Source organism: Cotesia glomerata, linkage group LG5 (assembly GCF_020080835.1).
Source record: "Cotesia glomerata isolate CgM1 linkage group LG5, MPM_Cglom_v2.3, whole genome shotgun sequence".
Taxonomy (NCBI): Eukaryota; Metazoa; Arthropoda; class Insecta; order Hymenoptera; family Braconidae; genus Cotesia; species Cotesia glomerata.
Genome location: NC_058162.1, coordinates 13819709 through 13836079, shown reverse-complemented (window position 1 = coordinate 13836079; position 16371 = coordinate 13819709). Strand labels below are relative to the sequence as shown.

General features: G+C 37.0%; 3 protein-coding genes across 3 annotated transcripts; 2 read left to right on the top strand and 1 right to left on the bottom strand.

The window, feature by feature from the left end:
- Nucleotides 1-264: 264 nt before the first annotated feature.
- LOC123266025 lies at nt 265-3260 on the top strand. The gene is made up of 2 exons (XM_044730053.1): nt 265-1151; nt 1238-3260. The coding sequence occupies exons 1-2, from the start codon at nt 265-267 to the stop codon at nt 3258-3260; spliced, it is 2910 nt and encodes a 969-aa protein (XP_044585988.1).
- A 72-nt stretch (nt 3261-3332) lies between these two features.
- Nucleotides 3333-6089, top strand: LOC123266024. Its single transcript, XM_044730051.1, has 2 exons — nt 3333-3569; nt 4887-6089. The coding sequence occupies exons 1-2, from the start codon at nt 3333-3335 to the stop codon at nt 6087-6089; spliced, it is 1440 nt and encodes a 479-aa protein (XP_044585986.1).
- Nucleotides 6090-14733: 8644 nt separating this feature from the next.
- On the bottom strand, nt 14734-15620 carry LOC123265894. The gene is made up of 4 exons (XM_044729855.1): nt 15539-15620; nt 15177-15442; nt 14904-15079; nt 14734-14835 (listed from the first exon to the last, which is right to left on the bottom strand). The coding sequence occupies exons 1-3, from the start codon at nt 15552-15554 to the stop codon at nt 14969-14971; spliced, it is 393 nt and encodes a 130-aa protein (XP_044585790.1). The 5' UTR covers nt 15555-15620; the 3' UTR covers nt 14734-14835; nt 14904-14968.
- Between the last annotated feature and the right edge of the window lie 751 nt (nt 15621-16371).

Below are 16371 nucleotides of genomic sequence, written 5' to 3'. Positions count from 1 at the left end.
GCGCCTTCTAAGTTTACACCAGAAGGTTCTCAACGAAGGGTCACGCATCCGACAAAACTCTCTCACGACGGCTGTCACTTACTGCCACGAGCCTATATTCAGTGCAACTTTTGTTTAAGATTTATTCCAGTATTCATAATTTGTAATAAGATTTAAAATAAATCTAAGTTTAAATTAACCGCGCTGCTTCATTTACCACCTCCTGACCACCTCAACATCTCCTAACATTTTTTTTGGTAGCAGAGCGTGGTTAGTGTGGTAAATATGAACAACATGAGCTTAGACACGATCAAGGAGCGTATCCGTCAGCAGAAAACTCTATCTAAGACTCTGCTTGACACTGTTAATGAACTAAAGAATGGAAATGGACAACGCCACTCCATCATCAGCATCGAAGAACAGAAACAAAAGCTAAAGGAAGACTGGGGATTATTTTCAGTTTCTCATGATGAGATTGAGCAATCCAGAGATCGTCTGCACAGTAACGAACGAAGAGAACTCCGCCACAATTCCTACTGTCGTCACAATTTGTATCAGCAAGTCCAACAGGGTTATTTGGAAGCCTTGGAGACGATAATTCTGCGCCAAGAGAGTTTGCAGCGACAATCATCTCTAGAACCGCCAGCGCAAACCGTAGCGAGTAAAGTGGTGGTCCCTCAAGCACATGTCAAGCTTCCTAGGCTTCCATTAAAAACCTTTGATGGTTCATTATTAGAATGGCTACCTTTCAAAGATTTCTTCGTTTCGTCAATCATCAGCAGCCAGTCTCTCGACGACGTTGAGCGACTACATTATTTAAAATCCAGCCTCACTGGATCAGCAGCTCAATTCTTAAAAAACACGACTCTGGTAGCCGAGAACTTCAAGAAATCGTGGGAAGCTCTGGTGTCATTTTACGAAAATAAGCGTCTCTTGACCAACGCTTCCGTGAACGCTCTATTCTCACTCAAATGCATGTCGAAGGAATCTGCCTCGGAACTAGAAGCATTGTATTCTTCTGTCACTCAACATTATCGTATGTTGGAAACTTTAGAACGTCCAGTTCATCATTGGGATGACATCTTGGTCTTCATCACTGTCCAACGTCTCGATTCAGAAACCGTAAAGGCCTGGGAGTATCATCTAGGGTCATCAAGAGAACCTCCTACGTGGTCTCAATTGACAGATTTCTTGATGACAAGAATCTTATCTTTACAAGCCTTTGAAAAATCTAATCCAACCAAATCTGTAAACCAAGGAAGAAGCCCGTTCACGCCTACCACGCTTCAGGTGCTGCTCAACAGCAACAGACGTGCATTTTGTGTCCAGAGAAACACTACATTACAAAATGTCCCACTTATCAACGCGCGACTGAAGCTCGACGTGTTGAGATAATAGCCGAGCATAAGTTATGTTACAATTGTCTAGGACATCATCGAGCAGCCTTGTGTAAATCAACGAAAAGATGTATCAGATGTGGTAGAAAACATCATACAACGATTCACGAAGTTAGTTCCATCACGAAAGATAAGGATAACATTTCAAAGCAGCCTCTTCAAGCCCATTGTGATACATCAAGAAAAACTACACCCAACTCTATTACTCTACTAGCCACAGCTCAGGTCATCGTATGTTCAGATTCTGGATATAATCTGACTGCAAGAGCTTTAGTGGATCCTGGGTCACAAATATCCTTCATCTCAGCCAGGCTGGTCCAGCAATTACACTTACCAAAGAAATCATCATATATTCCTTTAATAGGAATTGGAGCGACCAAAGTTGGAAAGACTCAAGGACTAGTTTCTTGTTTCCTCAGATCAAAATCAAATTCAATCAAAGTTTGCCATTTTTCTGCTCATGTTTTGCCAAAACTGACAGCGTCCATTCCAATTATTGGAACAGATTATCAGCAGTGGCCTCACTTAAAGGAGTTGACGTTAGCTGATCCTACTCAGTCTCCAGGTCCCATCGATATCATCATCGGAGCTGATTATTACGGACAAATACTCGAAGATGGACTCAAGCAAGGACCAGCTAATACTCCAACTGCTCAGAACACGATATTTGGTTGGATATTGTTTGGACCATGTGGCAACCCCAACATAGAGCCTACAGCACATCAGAGTTTTCATACGACCATCGATCAAGAGTTGTATGATCTAAATCATCGTTTTTGGCTGCTAGATGAAATACCACAAGTTAATCAACTACTGTCACCTGATGAGCAAGCGTGTGAAGATCATTATAAATCAACTGTACAACAAGACCCCCAAGGATTAAGCTACATCGTAAGACTTCCTTTTCAAAGTCCAGCCAACTCTCTTGGACGATCCAAAGACGCTGCCAACAGGATGCTTAATCGAATAACCAAGAAAATGGAAACTGAACCCTCTTACAAGGAAGCTTATACTAAGTTTCTCACGGAATATGAATCATTGGGACACATGCAAGCGATTCCTACCGCTGACCCGGAGCCAGAACCAGTGTATTATCTTCCTCATCATGGAATATTGAGAGGAAGCAGTCTGGCTACCAAATTTCGCGTTGTGTTTAATGCATCAAACAAAACTACGTCTGGAGTTTCATTAAAGGATCTTCTGCATACTGGTGCGAAGCTTCAAAGGGATTTGTTTGAAGTCTTAATCTGGTTTCGACTCTTCCAATATGTCTTCACTTCGGATATAGAGAAGATGTATCGACAAATCAAGATTCATCCAGACGATTGGAATTTTCAAAGGATTTTATGGTTAGATCATCAATACCGTATCATCCAATATCATTTAACCACTGTAACCTACGGGATTTCAGCCGCTTCTTTTCTTGCCTTGCGCACTATCTTACAACTCATCCGTGATGAAGGATCCAAATACCCCAAGGCGGTTCCAGTGCTACTTTCTGGACGGTACGTTGTTGATGTTCTCGGAGGAGCAGATACAATAAAAGAAGCTAAAGAAACAGCGAAGCAAGTCAACGAATTGTGCATGGCGGGCGGCTTTCCGTTACAGAAATGGCTCAGCAACCACAAGGAAGTCCTCCAAAGCATTGACTCCAGTAAGCATCTATTTTCTACCACTGTTTTTCTGAATCCAGAGTCTGATATCCACATCCTAGGAATGTCGTGGAATTCAGTGACAGATACCTTTCATTTTCCTGTCTTCAAGCCCGCTGAAAAGGTATTCACTAAGCGATCTATCCTTTCCACGATTGCTCATCTGTTTGATCCAAATGGCTTACTGTCACCAATCATGATCACTGCGAAACTCATCATGCAAAAGCTGTAGACCATTAAGATAGGCTGGGATGATCAATTACCTTCTTCAATCGCTAACGAGTGGTTAATTTTCATCAATAGTATGACTGAAATTGAAAGTTTAGTCTTTCCCAGATGGATTGGTTACGCTAAAAATCAATCTATTCAGATACACGGATTTAGTGATGCTTCTCAACACGCTCTGGCAGCAGCAGTCTACATCAAAACCACCGACTCCAACGGACAATCTAGAACGGCTCTTTTATCGTCTAAAACCAAAGTCGCTCCGTTAAAACGTTTGACTATTCCACGTTTAGAACTATCAGAAGCAGTACTTCTTGTAAAACTAATAACTAATCTAATGAGAACCTTGGTTTCATCCGACGTACAAATTCATCTCTGGACCGATTCATCAATAGTTTATACTTGAATCAACGCTCATCCTTCCAAGTGGAAGGAGTTCGTACGTAACCGAGTCTGTTTCATCCAGGAAGCGATTCCAGCAGCTAGATGGCGCTTCATATCTGGGAAGGAAAATCCAGCAGATTGTGCAACGAGAGGATTAACTCCTCAACAGTTACTCAGTCATCCAGAATGGTGGTACGGACTAAATGATTGATAGAACCCGAAGATCAATGGCCAAGCCTTAATTTATCTTCTGTCAAAGCTGCTGATCAGGAAATACGATCAGTACAGGTAGCTACTGGAATTATGCAACAGCCCAACAATTATTTACTTACTCGTTTCTCCAGTTTCATCAAATTAATCCGCAAAACAGTCATTTGTAAACGAGTCGCCTTTTATTGGAGACAACGGATAAACGGTTCCATGCGTTTTCATCCTCGGACAAAATATCCCCGACAAAATATCCTCGACAGAATATCCCCGGACAAAATATCCTCGTGACAAAATATTCTCGCGACAAAATATCCCCGTGACACAATATCTTCGACAAAATATCCCTAATAAAATACGAATTATCGGGAACTAACATATGATTTAATGTTGGGGATATTGTCATTCAATATTCAGTTGGTTAAGGATCCAGTATATAATCCAAAAATAATCCCCTTAAGATATTCAGTCACGTATATAATCCCCTTGATTTAAATTTTGAAACAACATATAATCATGATTTTTGTGTGTATTTATTCGATAATAAACTAACACAAACGCGGGTAATCGTGTTGCGCTCTTTTAACATGATTTTTGTGTGTATTTATTCGATAATAAACTAACACAAACGCGAATAATCGTGTCGGAGATATTTTTTATTGGGATATTTTGTCCGGGGATATTTTATTGGGGATATTTTGGCACGAGGATATTTTGTCACGAGGATATTTTGTCTCGAGGATATTTTGTCCGGGGATATTTTGTCGAGGATATTTTGTCGGGGATATTTTGTCGGGGATATTTTGTCCGAGGATGAAAACGCCTGATACCGGATAAACAGGTTTACTCTATATTCCCAATTTCACCAGAGGAACTAGAAACTGAAAAAATCTATTGGATAAAACTATTACAACAAAAGTCCTTCTCCAAAGAGTATCAACTGCTTCTGAAAAAACAATCATTATCATCTTCCAATTCTCTGGCCAAATTAACACCATTTATTGACAGTAAAGGTTTATTACGACTTGGATGACGGTTACAGAATTCAACGCTTCCTATGGATGCAAAACATCCATTAATCGTCCCAAAGGACTCCCCTTTGGCTAAAATCATTATTGCTGACGCTCATCGAAAGACCCTTCATGGAGGAGTTCAAGATACATTAACCTACACAAGAAACCACTTCTGGATACTCAGTGGGCGTTCGCTAGTTAAATCTATCGTACTAAAATGCGCTCGATGCGCTAGATATCGTCAGAAAAGAGCATGTCAGCTCATGGGAAGACTACCAATAGATAAAGTAACCCCAGCAAGGCCTTTCTTACATTCAGAAGTGGATTACGCTGGCCCCCTTATAATTCAGACCTGGCGAGGAAAAGGTGCTCGCAAATATAAGGCATATATTGCATTGTTCGTCTGTTTGTCCACTTCCGCTATTCATATTGAGCTCGTTACCAACTACGCTGCTTCTGGATTCCTCGCTGCCTATAAGAGATTCACAGCCAGAAGGGGCATCTGTGCAACTCTTCGAAGTGATTGCGGGACCAACTTCATTAGAGCTAATTCAGAGCTCAAAGCAATGTTCTCCGAATCATCAAAAGAACTTCAGCAAATAGCTCATCTCATCAGTAACGATGGTACCAAGTGGATTTTTAACCCACCTTCCGCTCCTCACTTTGGAGGGAACTGGGAAGCTGGCGTTAAATCCGTTAAGAGTCATCTGCTTCGTACGATTGGAGAGAATCATCTCACTTATGAAGAAATGACGACTTTATTAACACAAATTGAAGCTGTTCTTAATTCACGACCTATATATATCGGTCCCATCTCTGATGATCCTGATGATCTCTCAGTATTAACACCTAGTCATTTCCTCATTGGAGGACCATCTACTGTAATTCCTGAAGTTTCTCTAGAAAACAGAAAAATCTTAAAGCTCAATCGATGGCACCTCATACGGCAAATCACAGAGAGCTTCTGGAATAAATGGATGGAGCAGTGTCTTCAAAGATATCAAGTCATCCACAAATGGAAGACACCTTCAAATGACATTCGCGAAGGAAGCATTGTTCTCATCGCGGACGAAAGATATCCTCCTGGTAAATGGCCTCTCGGACGAGTTCTTACGACACATCAAGGTGCAGATAATCTGATTAGAGTCGCTGTCATCAGAACTCAGACTTCTACCAACACCAGGCCAATCACCAAACTCTGTCCACTGCCTACAGATCAAGACTCTCTCTGAGAACACATTCGTTAATTTTCGTTAACGAAGGCGGGCGGTAATGTTTGAGATTTATCAAGTAGCGGCGACATCTTTAGTCTCCTTTTCTAATAAGTTAAGTAATGGCGCCATCTCTAGCATAATTTTAATTCAAACTCCCGCCTAAAGACTCGAAGCGCTTTCTATCTAGTGATTTTCGAGAAATCGATCTCTCTCTAGAAAAGTATCAGGCATCGTTCTAGAAATCGATTTCTGCGCATGCTTACCAGAACGTTCTGGGCCTCCCGGCTTTAGTATAAATACAGGCGCCAAGTGCCACCGCTTCAGTTTTTATTGTGCAATTAAACAGTTAACATCCAAAATAAGAAGTCTAACCTTTACACATCAGTGAGAAAACTTTTAAGTAAGAGGCTCTTCTCGCAGCCGTTATTTTAAGTACACCTCCTGGTGCAATTCGAGTTCGCTCTAAGAAAATAGGGCATCATCTTGCTTAGAAGAGCATTTCTAAGGGACCCCGCGCCTTCTAAGTTTACACCAGAAGGTTATCAACGAAGGGTCACGCATCCGACGAAACTCTTTCACGACGGCTGTCACTTACTGCCACGAGCCTATATTCAGTGCAACTTTTGTTTAAGATTTATTCCAGTATTCATAATTTGTGATAAGATTTAAAATAAATCTAAGTTTAAATTAACCGCGCTGCTTCATTTACCACCTCTTAACCACCTCAACATCTCCTAACACTATTTATTTTTTAATTTTGGGAATTTTTATGGGTTTTGTATTTTAATTTATTAAAAATTTACTACTACAGTTGTTATGACTCAACTGGAGCGAAAGGACTTCCTTAAGGTGCAATTTCATGCTGACGCGTGACGCTGATTCTTACGACCTAAACAATGTTTAGTTTTGACTGACGCTGCATTAATTTAAGAGGGCGCTCCAGTCGAAACTATATACAATTTAAGCTCATTTGACGCTTTAAGCCCGCGTCAAGCGTCAGCATGAAATTGCACCTTAAGACTTTGATTAGCTGACTATTTTTATGAAAGCAAACCCAAACAATTTTAGCTCTTTTAAGTTGACTGTTGTTACTAAATAAAATTTAGTTAGAAGATAATATGAATAATTTTCAAAAATTCACATGTAAAGTTGTTTGATAGTTAATTCTAAAGATTTTATAATAAAAAAAAAATCAACATTTTTTGTAATTAAAAAAATGTTTAATTCAAAATTTGTATCTTTCCCGCAAAAATTAAATCCCGCGAAAATTAAATGTTCCTAAAATTGTAATATTAATAAATTAATCTTCAATATTCGTACAATATCTAGTTGCATTAAAAAAATTTTATATAAATAAGCCGCATACTCTTCGGTTAAGATCAATAAACTAAATTATCAATCAAAATCATATTTCATATAATCGTCGAAAAAAATTTGATAATTTTCGTAACTCAAAAAATTGATCATTTAATTTCAATACTGTTTTGTTGGAAATTAAAAGTGAATAAATAACAAAATAATTGCAGACAAGATACTTTATTTTATTAACATTTGTGAGAGTCTGTAAGATTTTAGTTTACTTCATCTATTCTACAGTACCAACTTTAATATTACGTTGGCTGCATTTATTTTTTCATGGAAAACTATTTCCATTAAGCTATACTTTACGTAAAAATAATTCCAACGCACTCCGGCATGTGTAAATGCAGGATGTAAAATATCTTTGGGTGCGTTCGCGTTGGATGCATTAAGCGCTTACAGCACCACACCTATAACACGTTATACAGCGACATATATAATTATTATACACACGTGCTCACAGCGCATAAGCTTCCGTCGCGTATCCACCTTTTTTTTTAACAATAGTTTCATACTTTTCTATTATCGGGAGGTTGTTCCCCTTAAAAAAAAATTTAAAATCTAAAAATCTGGGTCGCTATAATCGGCTTGGGCCGAGTCTTGAAAAAAAATTGCCCATATGTTCCTGATCTAGATCTTACTGTTATCCTGCTCTAGATTTTGATCTTGATTTAGATCTAGATCTGGATTAAGATCTTACTCTTTATCTTGATCTTAATCGAGATCATAATCATAATCTAGATCAAAATCCTGATCGAGACCTAGATCTTGATCTTCATTATCTAGATCTAGTATATTCATCTTGGAAATCTAGATTTTAATCTCTTTCATCTAGATCTAGATCTATAAGATCTCAATAATCTAGATCTTGATTTTTTAATCCAGATATTGATCTTGATCTTAATCTGAATCTGGATCATGATCAATCTTGATCTTAAACCTGATCTGGATCAAACGCTTGTATATCTACTTCTGTAGTACGTTTCTGTTCTTCAGAAACTGTACTTTCAGAAAATCCCTAGGGGGTAGAAATTCTATTTAGTATAGAAGTAGTTATTTCACAAATAAGATGTTTATTTGTTGCCGTAAGATGGACGGCGGAGTTCACGAAATGGCCATATTTGCCATATCAAAGCAAATTTTAAGGGAGTTGGGAAAGAACGGATAGGGGAAAGGGGGGAACCTACTCAGTGGGAATTTTTCCGTAATTGAAAAAATAATCAGACAGCCCAGATCTAGATTAGGATCACGATCAAGATCTAGATTAACAAGACCAAGATCTAGATTAACAAGACCAAGATCTAGATCAACAAGATTTAGATCTAATCAGCAAGTACATTCAATAAAAAATACACCAGCGAAGCAGAGTGACGACCGATTTATTAAATTGGAAAACATGATATTAGAGCTACAGACAAGAGTGTCAGACAATTACGGGGGACAAAAAAAGCAACATTCCAAGACAACAGATCAAGACCGCGATTCCGCTCCCCAGTTGGTACATGCTACTATCATCACAAGTTTGGGGAGGCTGCGTACAAATGCCAATGACCATGGTGTACAAGAAACCCATACCACACACCGGAAAACTAAAAACACTTTCGTCTACGGAGGCTGAAGGCGACAGTGACAGAAATCGTGAACTACGCCTCCATGTATACGATAAAGCTACTTATCAAAGATTCCTGATAGACTAAGGATCTGTTGTATCTGTCATACCTTGATCATCTAACTTGACAATCTATCAAGCATAAATTAAATCAAACATAACACAAATTATATGCAGCTAATTTAACAGTAATAAATACATAAGGTAAACACCACATCACACTAAAGTTAGGACTTCGACGAGAAATTGATTGGAATTTCATTATAGCCGACGTAAAATCCCCAATCATAGGAGCAGATCTGGTCGCTCACTATGGATTGGTGATTGATCTTTAAAGAAGAAGACTGATAGATCCAAAGACATCTCTCGAAATACCAGGAAAGCTTAAACAAGCAGCTGAATACGGAATCTCTACCCTCAGCACTAGTCAATTACCGCAAAACAAATACGCACAGGAATACCTCCTAGAGGAATTTATTGACATTACGAAGCCGAGAACGAGATGACGAAAAGATATTAATCCGAAAATCGAGCATCACATACTAACAACGGGACAAGCGGTGAGGGAACGCCCTCGGAAGTTAGCGGGAAAGAAATTGGAAGCTGCCGAAAAATAAATCAACTCAATGTTGAAAGAAGGAGTCATACGTCCATCAAAAAGCCCATGGGCGAGCCCAATTTTACTTCGAAAAAAGAAATCATGTGATTGGAGATTGGTGCGGTGACTACCGCAAATTAAATGCTCAAACAATTCCAGACAGTTACCCACCACCGGCAATACAAAACGTGATCTAGCTACCGCCAGGCACAACAGTTCTATTCGTGTACGATCTGTACAGAGTGTACGCCCAAACTCCAATGGCTGAGGAGGACATAGAAAAGACAGCGATAATTACACTGTTTGGTACATATGAACACCTCTACTCGCCATATGGAATTCGTAACGCCGGTCGGACTTTTCAACGCATTATCGATAATGCACTCAGATACCTGGATTTCGCCGAGGCATTTGTTGACGATCTAATTGTAAAGTCGAAGAACCATGAAGGACATTTACAACACACAAGAATTCTGTTCGAGCGACTGCCCAAACACGCGTACGTCATAAATCCAAGTAAATGCATGATTGGGCGAGAAGAAGTGACGTACCTTGGGGTTACACGATCAACAATGACGGTAATAAACCCCCCTATGAACGTGTAGAAGCATTAAAAAATTTTACAAAACCAAAGACGATCAGAGAATTGAGAACCTTTCTAGGCTCAATCAACTACTATCGCCGTTTGGTACCACATACAGCACAAATACAAATACCGTTAAATAACTACTTGAAAGACTCTAAGAAAAATGACCGTCGCATCCAATGGACCTAAGAAGCTGAGGAAGCATTTGAGAAATGCAAAGACAGCATAGCGTCTATTGCACTCACCAAGTTTATATCAAACACAGCACCACTCGCTCTAATTACGGATGCATCAGACATAGGAATAGGAGCGGCATTGGAGCAGTTTGTGGACGGCAACTGGACACCGGCAGGATTCTTCTCAAGAAAATTGAGTGACACAGAAACCAGATACAGCACATAATCGCGAGCTGCTGGCGATCTACGCGGCAATAAAATGTTTTCAAGATATCCTGGAAAGTCGTACATTCACGATTAAGACCGATCACAAACCTCTTACGTATGCCTTTCGACAAAAACCACAAAAAGCATCACCGAGACAAGCTCGCCAACTCTGTTATATCTCCCAGTTCACAACAGAAATTCGATATGTGAAGGCTGAAGAAAAAGTAGTGGCCGTCGCACTTTCTCGCGTAAATGTGATTAACATGCCCACTCGTCTTGATGCTGAGACCATAAAAACCAGCCAAGAAACGGACGAGGAACTTCAAGACATCATCAGATCAAATAAGTCACTAAAAATGCATCGACTGAACATTGAACCCAACATTCCGGTGTACTGCGATATATCCACAGTAGTCGTGAGACCGTACTTACCAACTGATTTAAGAAAAGTCGCATTTGATGTAATACATGGATTGTCACATCCAAGCGGCAGAAACACCAGCAAATTGATAAATGAAAAATAAATCTGGCCCGGCATCACAAAAGACGCATTAAGATGGTCCAGAGATTGTATTAAATGCCAAAAAGCAAAAGTTCAACGTCACAGCAGACTACCACACACGAGCATTGAAGTCCCGGTTTCAAGATTTAATCACATAAATATCGACATCATCGTCCTCCCCGAAGTAGAGGGATACCGTTATTGTCTAACAATAATCGACAGATTTTCACGCTGGCCAGTCGGAGTTCCCATGAAAACCATGACGGCGAAAGCAGTAGCAAAAGCACTCCTAAGTAACTGGATATCACACTACGGCACACCGTTGACCATTACAACAGACCAGGGAACTCAATTTGAGTCTGGTCTATTTAAAGCACTTGCTAGGTTCACCAGAGCCACAAAAGTGGGAACAACGGCTAATCACCCAGCATCAAATGGTATCATTGAAAGATAGCACCGAACACTGAAAGCTGCATTAATGTGCAAACCAGAACGACCATCGACTCAGAGTTTACCCTTGGTCATGCTTGGACTCAGAACCAGTTACCAAGAAAACATTACCATGAGGGGGCACGTCAGTGCTCAAGGTAGTGGCGACATCGTGCAACAGCGGAAACCGCGGAAGCAGATTCTAACCGCAAGACCAGATTACAACGACGCTATATATTCTTAACACACGCTACAGCTGTAGCCCGCTCGGACGCAATTATTAACTGATTTCATTATTTATTTCATACAACGATTGTAATAGTTTAAGTTTATAGAGAATAAATATATAATATTTGGACAATTAGGGTATTGGTAATTGAGTTGTGAAAACCGCGAACTCCGCCAAATCCATACATTTCTTACAAAATACGATTATTATTTATGTTTACGAATTGTGATTATAATAATAACAACAATATTAACAATGACAATAAGGATGATACTAAAAATATTTATAATGGTAAAAATAAATTGATAATATTGGTTTATTATTATTATCATTGATATTGTTTTTAAATTATTAGGTATTAAAGTATTAAATTCAAATTTACAACTATCACAACTACAAAAATGTAAAAATTTTTTTTTTAATTTATGTGATATTGAAAGCTTACAATTGATAATTTAGTGTATCAATCTAAGCTAAAGAGTATACGCGGCTTATTTATATAAAATTCCATTAATGCTGCTAGATATTGTACGAAAAGTGTTACTTTAATCCTTTAAACAATTTATATTAAAACTATATAAACATTCAATTTCCGCGGGAAAAATACAACTTTTGATGTGAAAATTTTTCTTAATATAAAATCCCTGGAATTAATTATTAAACAACTTTCCATAAGTATTTTTCTAGATATATTTTCTTCTAATTCAATTGCATTTATTAATTAGAGTCAATACTTATAAGAGTTAGAATTGTTTGATTTTGCTTTTTTCGGAAAAGTCAGCTGATCAAGATCTGAGTAATTCTGTTCGAGCAATGTACAGATACTACAAACGTCTTGATGATTGTTGCCTGTAGGTTAATTGAGCGAAGTTTGAAACGATGATATTCCTTACATAATACGAATATTTATAAGTTTACGAATTGTTATCGTTACTAACATCAATATGATAATGACACTAAATAATAAAAAAAATAATAATAATAAAGATAATATTAAAAAATGGTTAATTTTAATGGTCACACTGAATTGATGATAAATATAATAGTAAAGATGATATTTATTATTATTATGTTATTGAGCTCCAGATCATTTAATTTAAATCAATAATTCCTTTAATTATCATTTTTAACTTCCCGCTAAGAAAATCGAAGATTTTCAAAAATCGGAAAGTTATTGTTTTCACGCTTTCATTGTTTTTCACTATTTTACGAAAATCGAGTTTTCATCGAATCTTGACGTTTCGAGGTCCATAGAAAGATTCCCTAACTATTCCCGCGACGGTGTGTGTGTGGATTTAAGTAAACCTCTCCTAACTGTTGAAAAGCTTGACCGATTTTATTGTGGTTTGTGCCTTTTGAAAGAGCTTGACCAAACTTCGTTTTTTAATACTTTTTGAATCGATTCAGACCAATAGATTTTGATAAATCGCAAAAAAACTACAAAAAATAATTTTTTTAAAATTGGTTTTTTTGGAATAACTTTTAAACGGCATTACCGATCAATTTCAAAAACTAATCAGCTCTTAACATCAAGCCACATCGATCGCCGCCAGTCCGGTCAAAATCGGTTAATTTGTTCGTGAGTTATCTTTGACGAAAGAAAACCTAAAAATGCGTTTTTTCAAAATTACTCCGAATTCTTTCACTCTGTCAATATAAACCCAAACATTTTTATAAAGCTTAAAAAACTGCGTCATATGCTACCATTCGCGTGAAAATCGGTTCATTCATTCAAAAGTTATTGCGATTTGAAAATTAAAAAAATAGTGTTTTATCAAACTTCTATCGAAGAGCTCAAAAGCATACAAAAGCATACAAAAGCATACAAAACTTCTATCGGAGAGCTCTAAAACGTCATAAGTGCAATTTCAATCGTTTAGGTATAGAATTGGCGGGAAGTTGCAAGGATGGCCGTCAGGGTCAACCGTATTCCTATTTTTTTTTTATTCAATTACACAATTTTTTTAATAAATTAGCGTTATCAGGCCTGCATTTTTGTATTATTCAAACTTTTGTGTTTTATTTCTCAAATACCGGGTAGTTGATAAAATTATTTTCTTTTGTTTTTCAAAATATGAGATGCAATATTATGAATATAACTATAATATATACAACTTAACGATTAAAAAAGTTTCACTTCTATTGTGACCTTATGCCTGTGAGGCTCACTCGTTTTTTCTTTAAATGTAAAGTTTTCAATGGATAATTTTCTTACAATTCCTTTACTAATTAATCTAAAGGAACTTCGTTCCATCCGGGTGTCCCTTGACACCTCTCAAGTTCTTTTTTAAATTCACTGAACATAGAATTAGTTCTTTTTTAAATTCACTGAACATAAATTCACTGAACAGAATCAAGGGTCGAAGGTTTACTACCCAGGTAAGAAAGAACAACTGGGCAAGGCTGGGACCAAGCCTGGGCCAAGCGTCACCAGCCTTGGGTAAGGCTTGGCACGAGCCTTGGCTGAACAACGGGCCAAGGATCGGTCCAGGCCTGGGATGATAACTATGTCCCCAAGCCTTGGCAAATAATAAAAACAGGCTTGAGCCAAGCCTTAGAAGCCGAAAAAACAAAGGTTGTTCCAAGTCTCGGGCAACAAAAATCCAGGGTTGATCCAAGCCTTGGGAAACAAAAATCCAGATTCAATCCATATCTCGGGGAACAAAAATCCAGGATTGACTCAAGCCTTCGGAAACAAAAATCCAGGGTTGACTCAAGCCTTGGGAAACAAAAATCCAGATTCGATCCATATCTCGGGGAACAAAAATTCAGGGTTGATTGAAGCCTTGAAGAATAAAAATTATAGGCCATTCCAGGCCTTGGGGAACACAAAAAACGGGGTTGATCCAAACCTTAGGGAAAAAAATTTAGTTTCGATCTATTTAATGATTTTTTTAATTTAATAATCGTAATTTTAAGTGACTGAAATAAATAGAGATTATTTTATTTAATCTTTTGGACGTGTTAGTCTTCCACCGTCACGAACTCCAGCTCCGGATAGATACGTACTTATGACCCTGATAATCTTTATGGTTTTTCTTTGGTCAGAATATTTGTTTTCGATGAACTCTGTATTATTTAATTTAATGTTTATTATAATAACCAAAACATAAATATAATTATGATTTAACACTAACCTCGAATCAATGAAAAAACTTCAGTAGCCTTGATATTTTCCTTTCCAACACTTTTCGTTACTCGTTCAACTCCGCTGTATAAAATTTGTATTTCTTTTTTTAATAACTGACATAATTTTTTCGATGTCTTTATCATAGTCACAGCCTCCACAAGTCCAGGCATTCAACATAGTTTTCTGTGAAGAATAGAAAATATTTATACGTTCAATTATTCGATATTGTACACACAAAAAATAGATTTAAATATTATTTTAAGTGAAGATATATATTTACAACAACATTTCTCATTTCGATATTGATCTTCAAATCCTTATCAAATGATTTAAAAATTTCCAAGTCTTTGATAGGGAACGAAACATCAATTTTTGATTGCCAGGACTCGTCTGCTTGCTTTGTCGATGCCGCTGAATTATTAGATTTATGATGAGATGAGTGTGTTTGATACTTCTGGCCAATATCATACAAAATGCTCCTTTTCGCACTTGTAATTTGTTCTTCTACCGACAAAAACTTTAATTCCATGTACTCGATTACAATCTCTGAAAAAAAACAATCGGTCAAAGAAAATAAAAAATAACAAAAACAATGATTATTATTGAATACAACGTTATAATATAATATAATATAATCATTACGTTGCTCTGAAGTCATTTTGCTTTTAAGTTCACTAAATTTATCATTTAAGTTCTCTTTTTGAGACCTTTTCGGTATTTTTCCTTCAGCACCACTCAGGTTAGCTACATATTAAATTGAAATAATCCAGTTTAATTAATTACTCAAAATATACTATATTTTAATTAAATAAAAAAAAAATTTTAACAATTACCAACAGCAGCTGTTCGCTTTAAAGATAATTTTGCATTATTTGCTGTTTTATTGTGAATACTCGTAAATGAACTCTCAGAATCTATAAAGTAATAATGATTTTAATGATATTTTATATTTTATTAGTAATTACCAGTTATTTATATGTTCATATGCCTCGACAGTTAGGCTTGTCTTAGGCATGCGTATCGACTTATATATAGTTTGCATAACTGCGTATGGAATGTCGATTTTACCTAACTTTTGTAAAACTTATTATGAAATAATATAGGTTAACTTACTTGGAAATTTCTCAACATTAAAAAGATGTTCATTTATTCTGAAAAAAATTGGGGTACTCAATGACACGCGCCAAGTACGATAAAAATTTTGTTTTTTCAATTTTTTAATTTTTAACAAATTTTATTTAAATTTTTTCAACATTATGACGGTTTCTTGGTATTTTTTCGTATTTCACATCTTTTTGTAGAGAATGAATATTATTGAAACTAATCTAATTTTTTTCCTAAAGTGCAAATGTTATTGAGATGTTGTATGAACGTGGACTTGGCGCAATTTTTTACAGTTAAACTGTTTTTGTTCGGATTTCATGTCTTTTTGTTAAGTGTCATTTTTTTTTCGCTTCTACGTTACACTTGTATCT

What these genes read in the sequence shown, in the direction of transcription:
- LOC123266025 (XM_044730053.1), top strand. Translation starts at nt 265, where the DNA reads ATGAACAACATGAGCTTAGACACGATCAAGGAGCGTATCCGTCAGCAG. An exon ending in TCAAGAGAACCTCCTACGTG is followed by an intron (nt 1,152 to 1,237) that starts GTCTCAATTGAC and finishes CTGTAAACCAAG; the next exon opens with GAAGAAGCCCGTTCACGCCT.
- LOC123266024 (XM_044730051.1), top strand. Translation starts at nt 3,333, where the DNA reads ATGACTGAAATTGAAAGTTTAGTCTTTCCCAGATGGATTGGTTACGCT. An exon ending in TATCAGAAGCAGTACTTCTT is followed by an intron (nt 3,570 to 4,886) that starts GTAAAACTAATA and finishes TGACGGTTACAG; the next exon opens with AATTCAACGCTTCCTATGGA.
- LOC123265894 (XM_044729855.1), bottom strand. An exon ending in TCGAAATGAGAAATGTTGTT is followed by an intron (nt 15,080 to 15,176) that starts GTAAATATATAT and finishes TATTCTTCACAG; the next exon opens with AAAACTATGTTGAATGCCTG.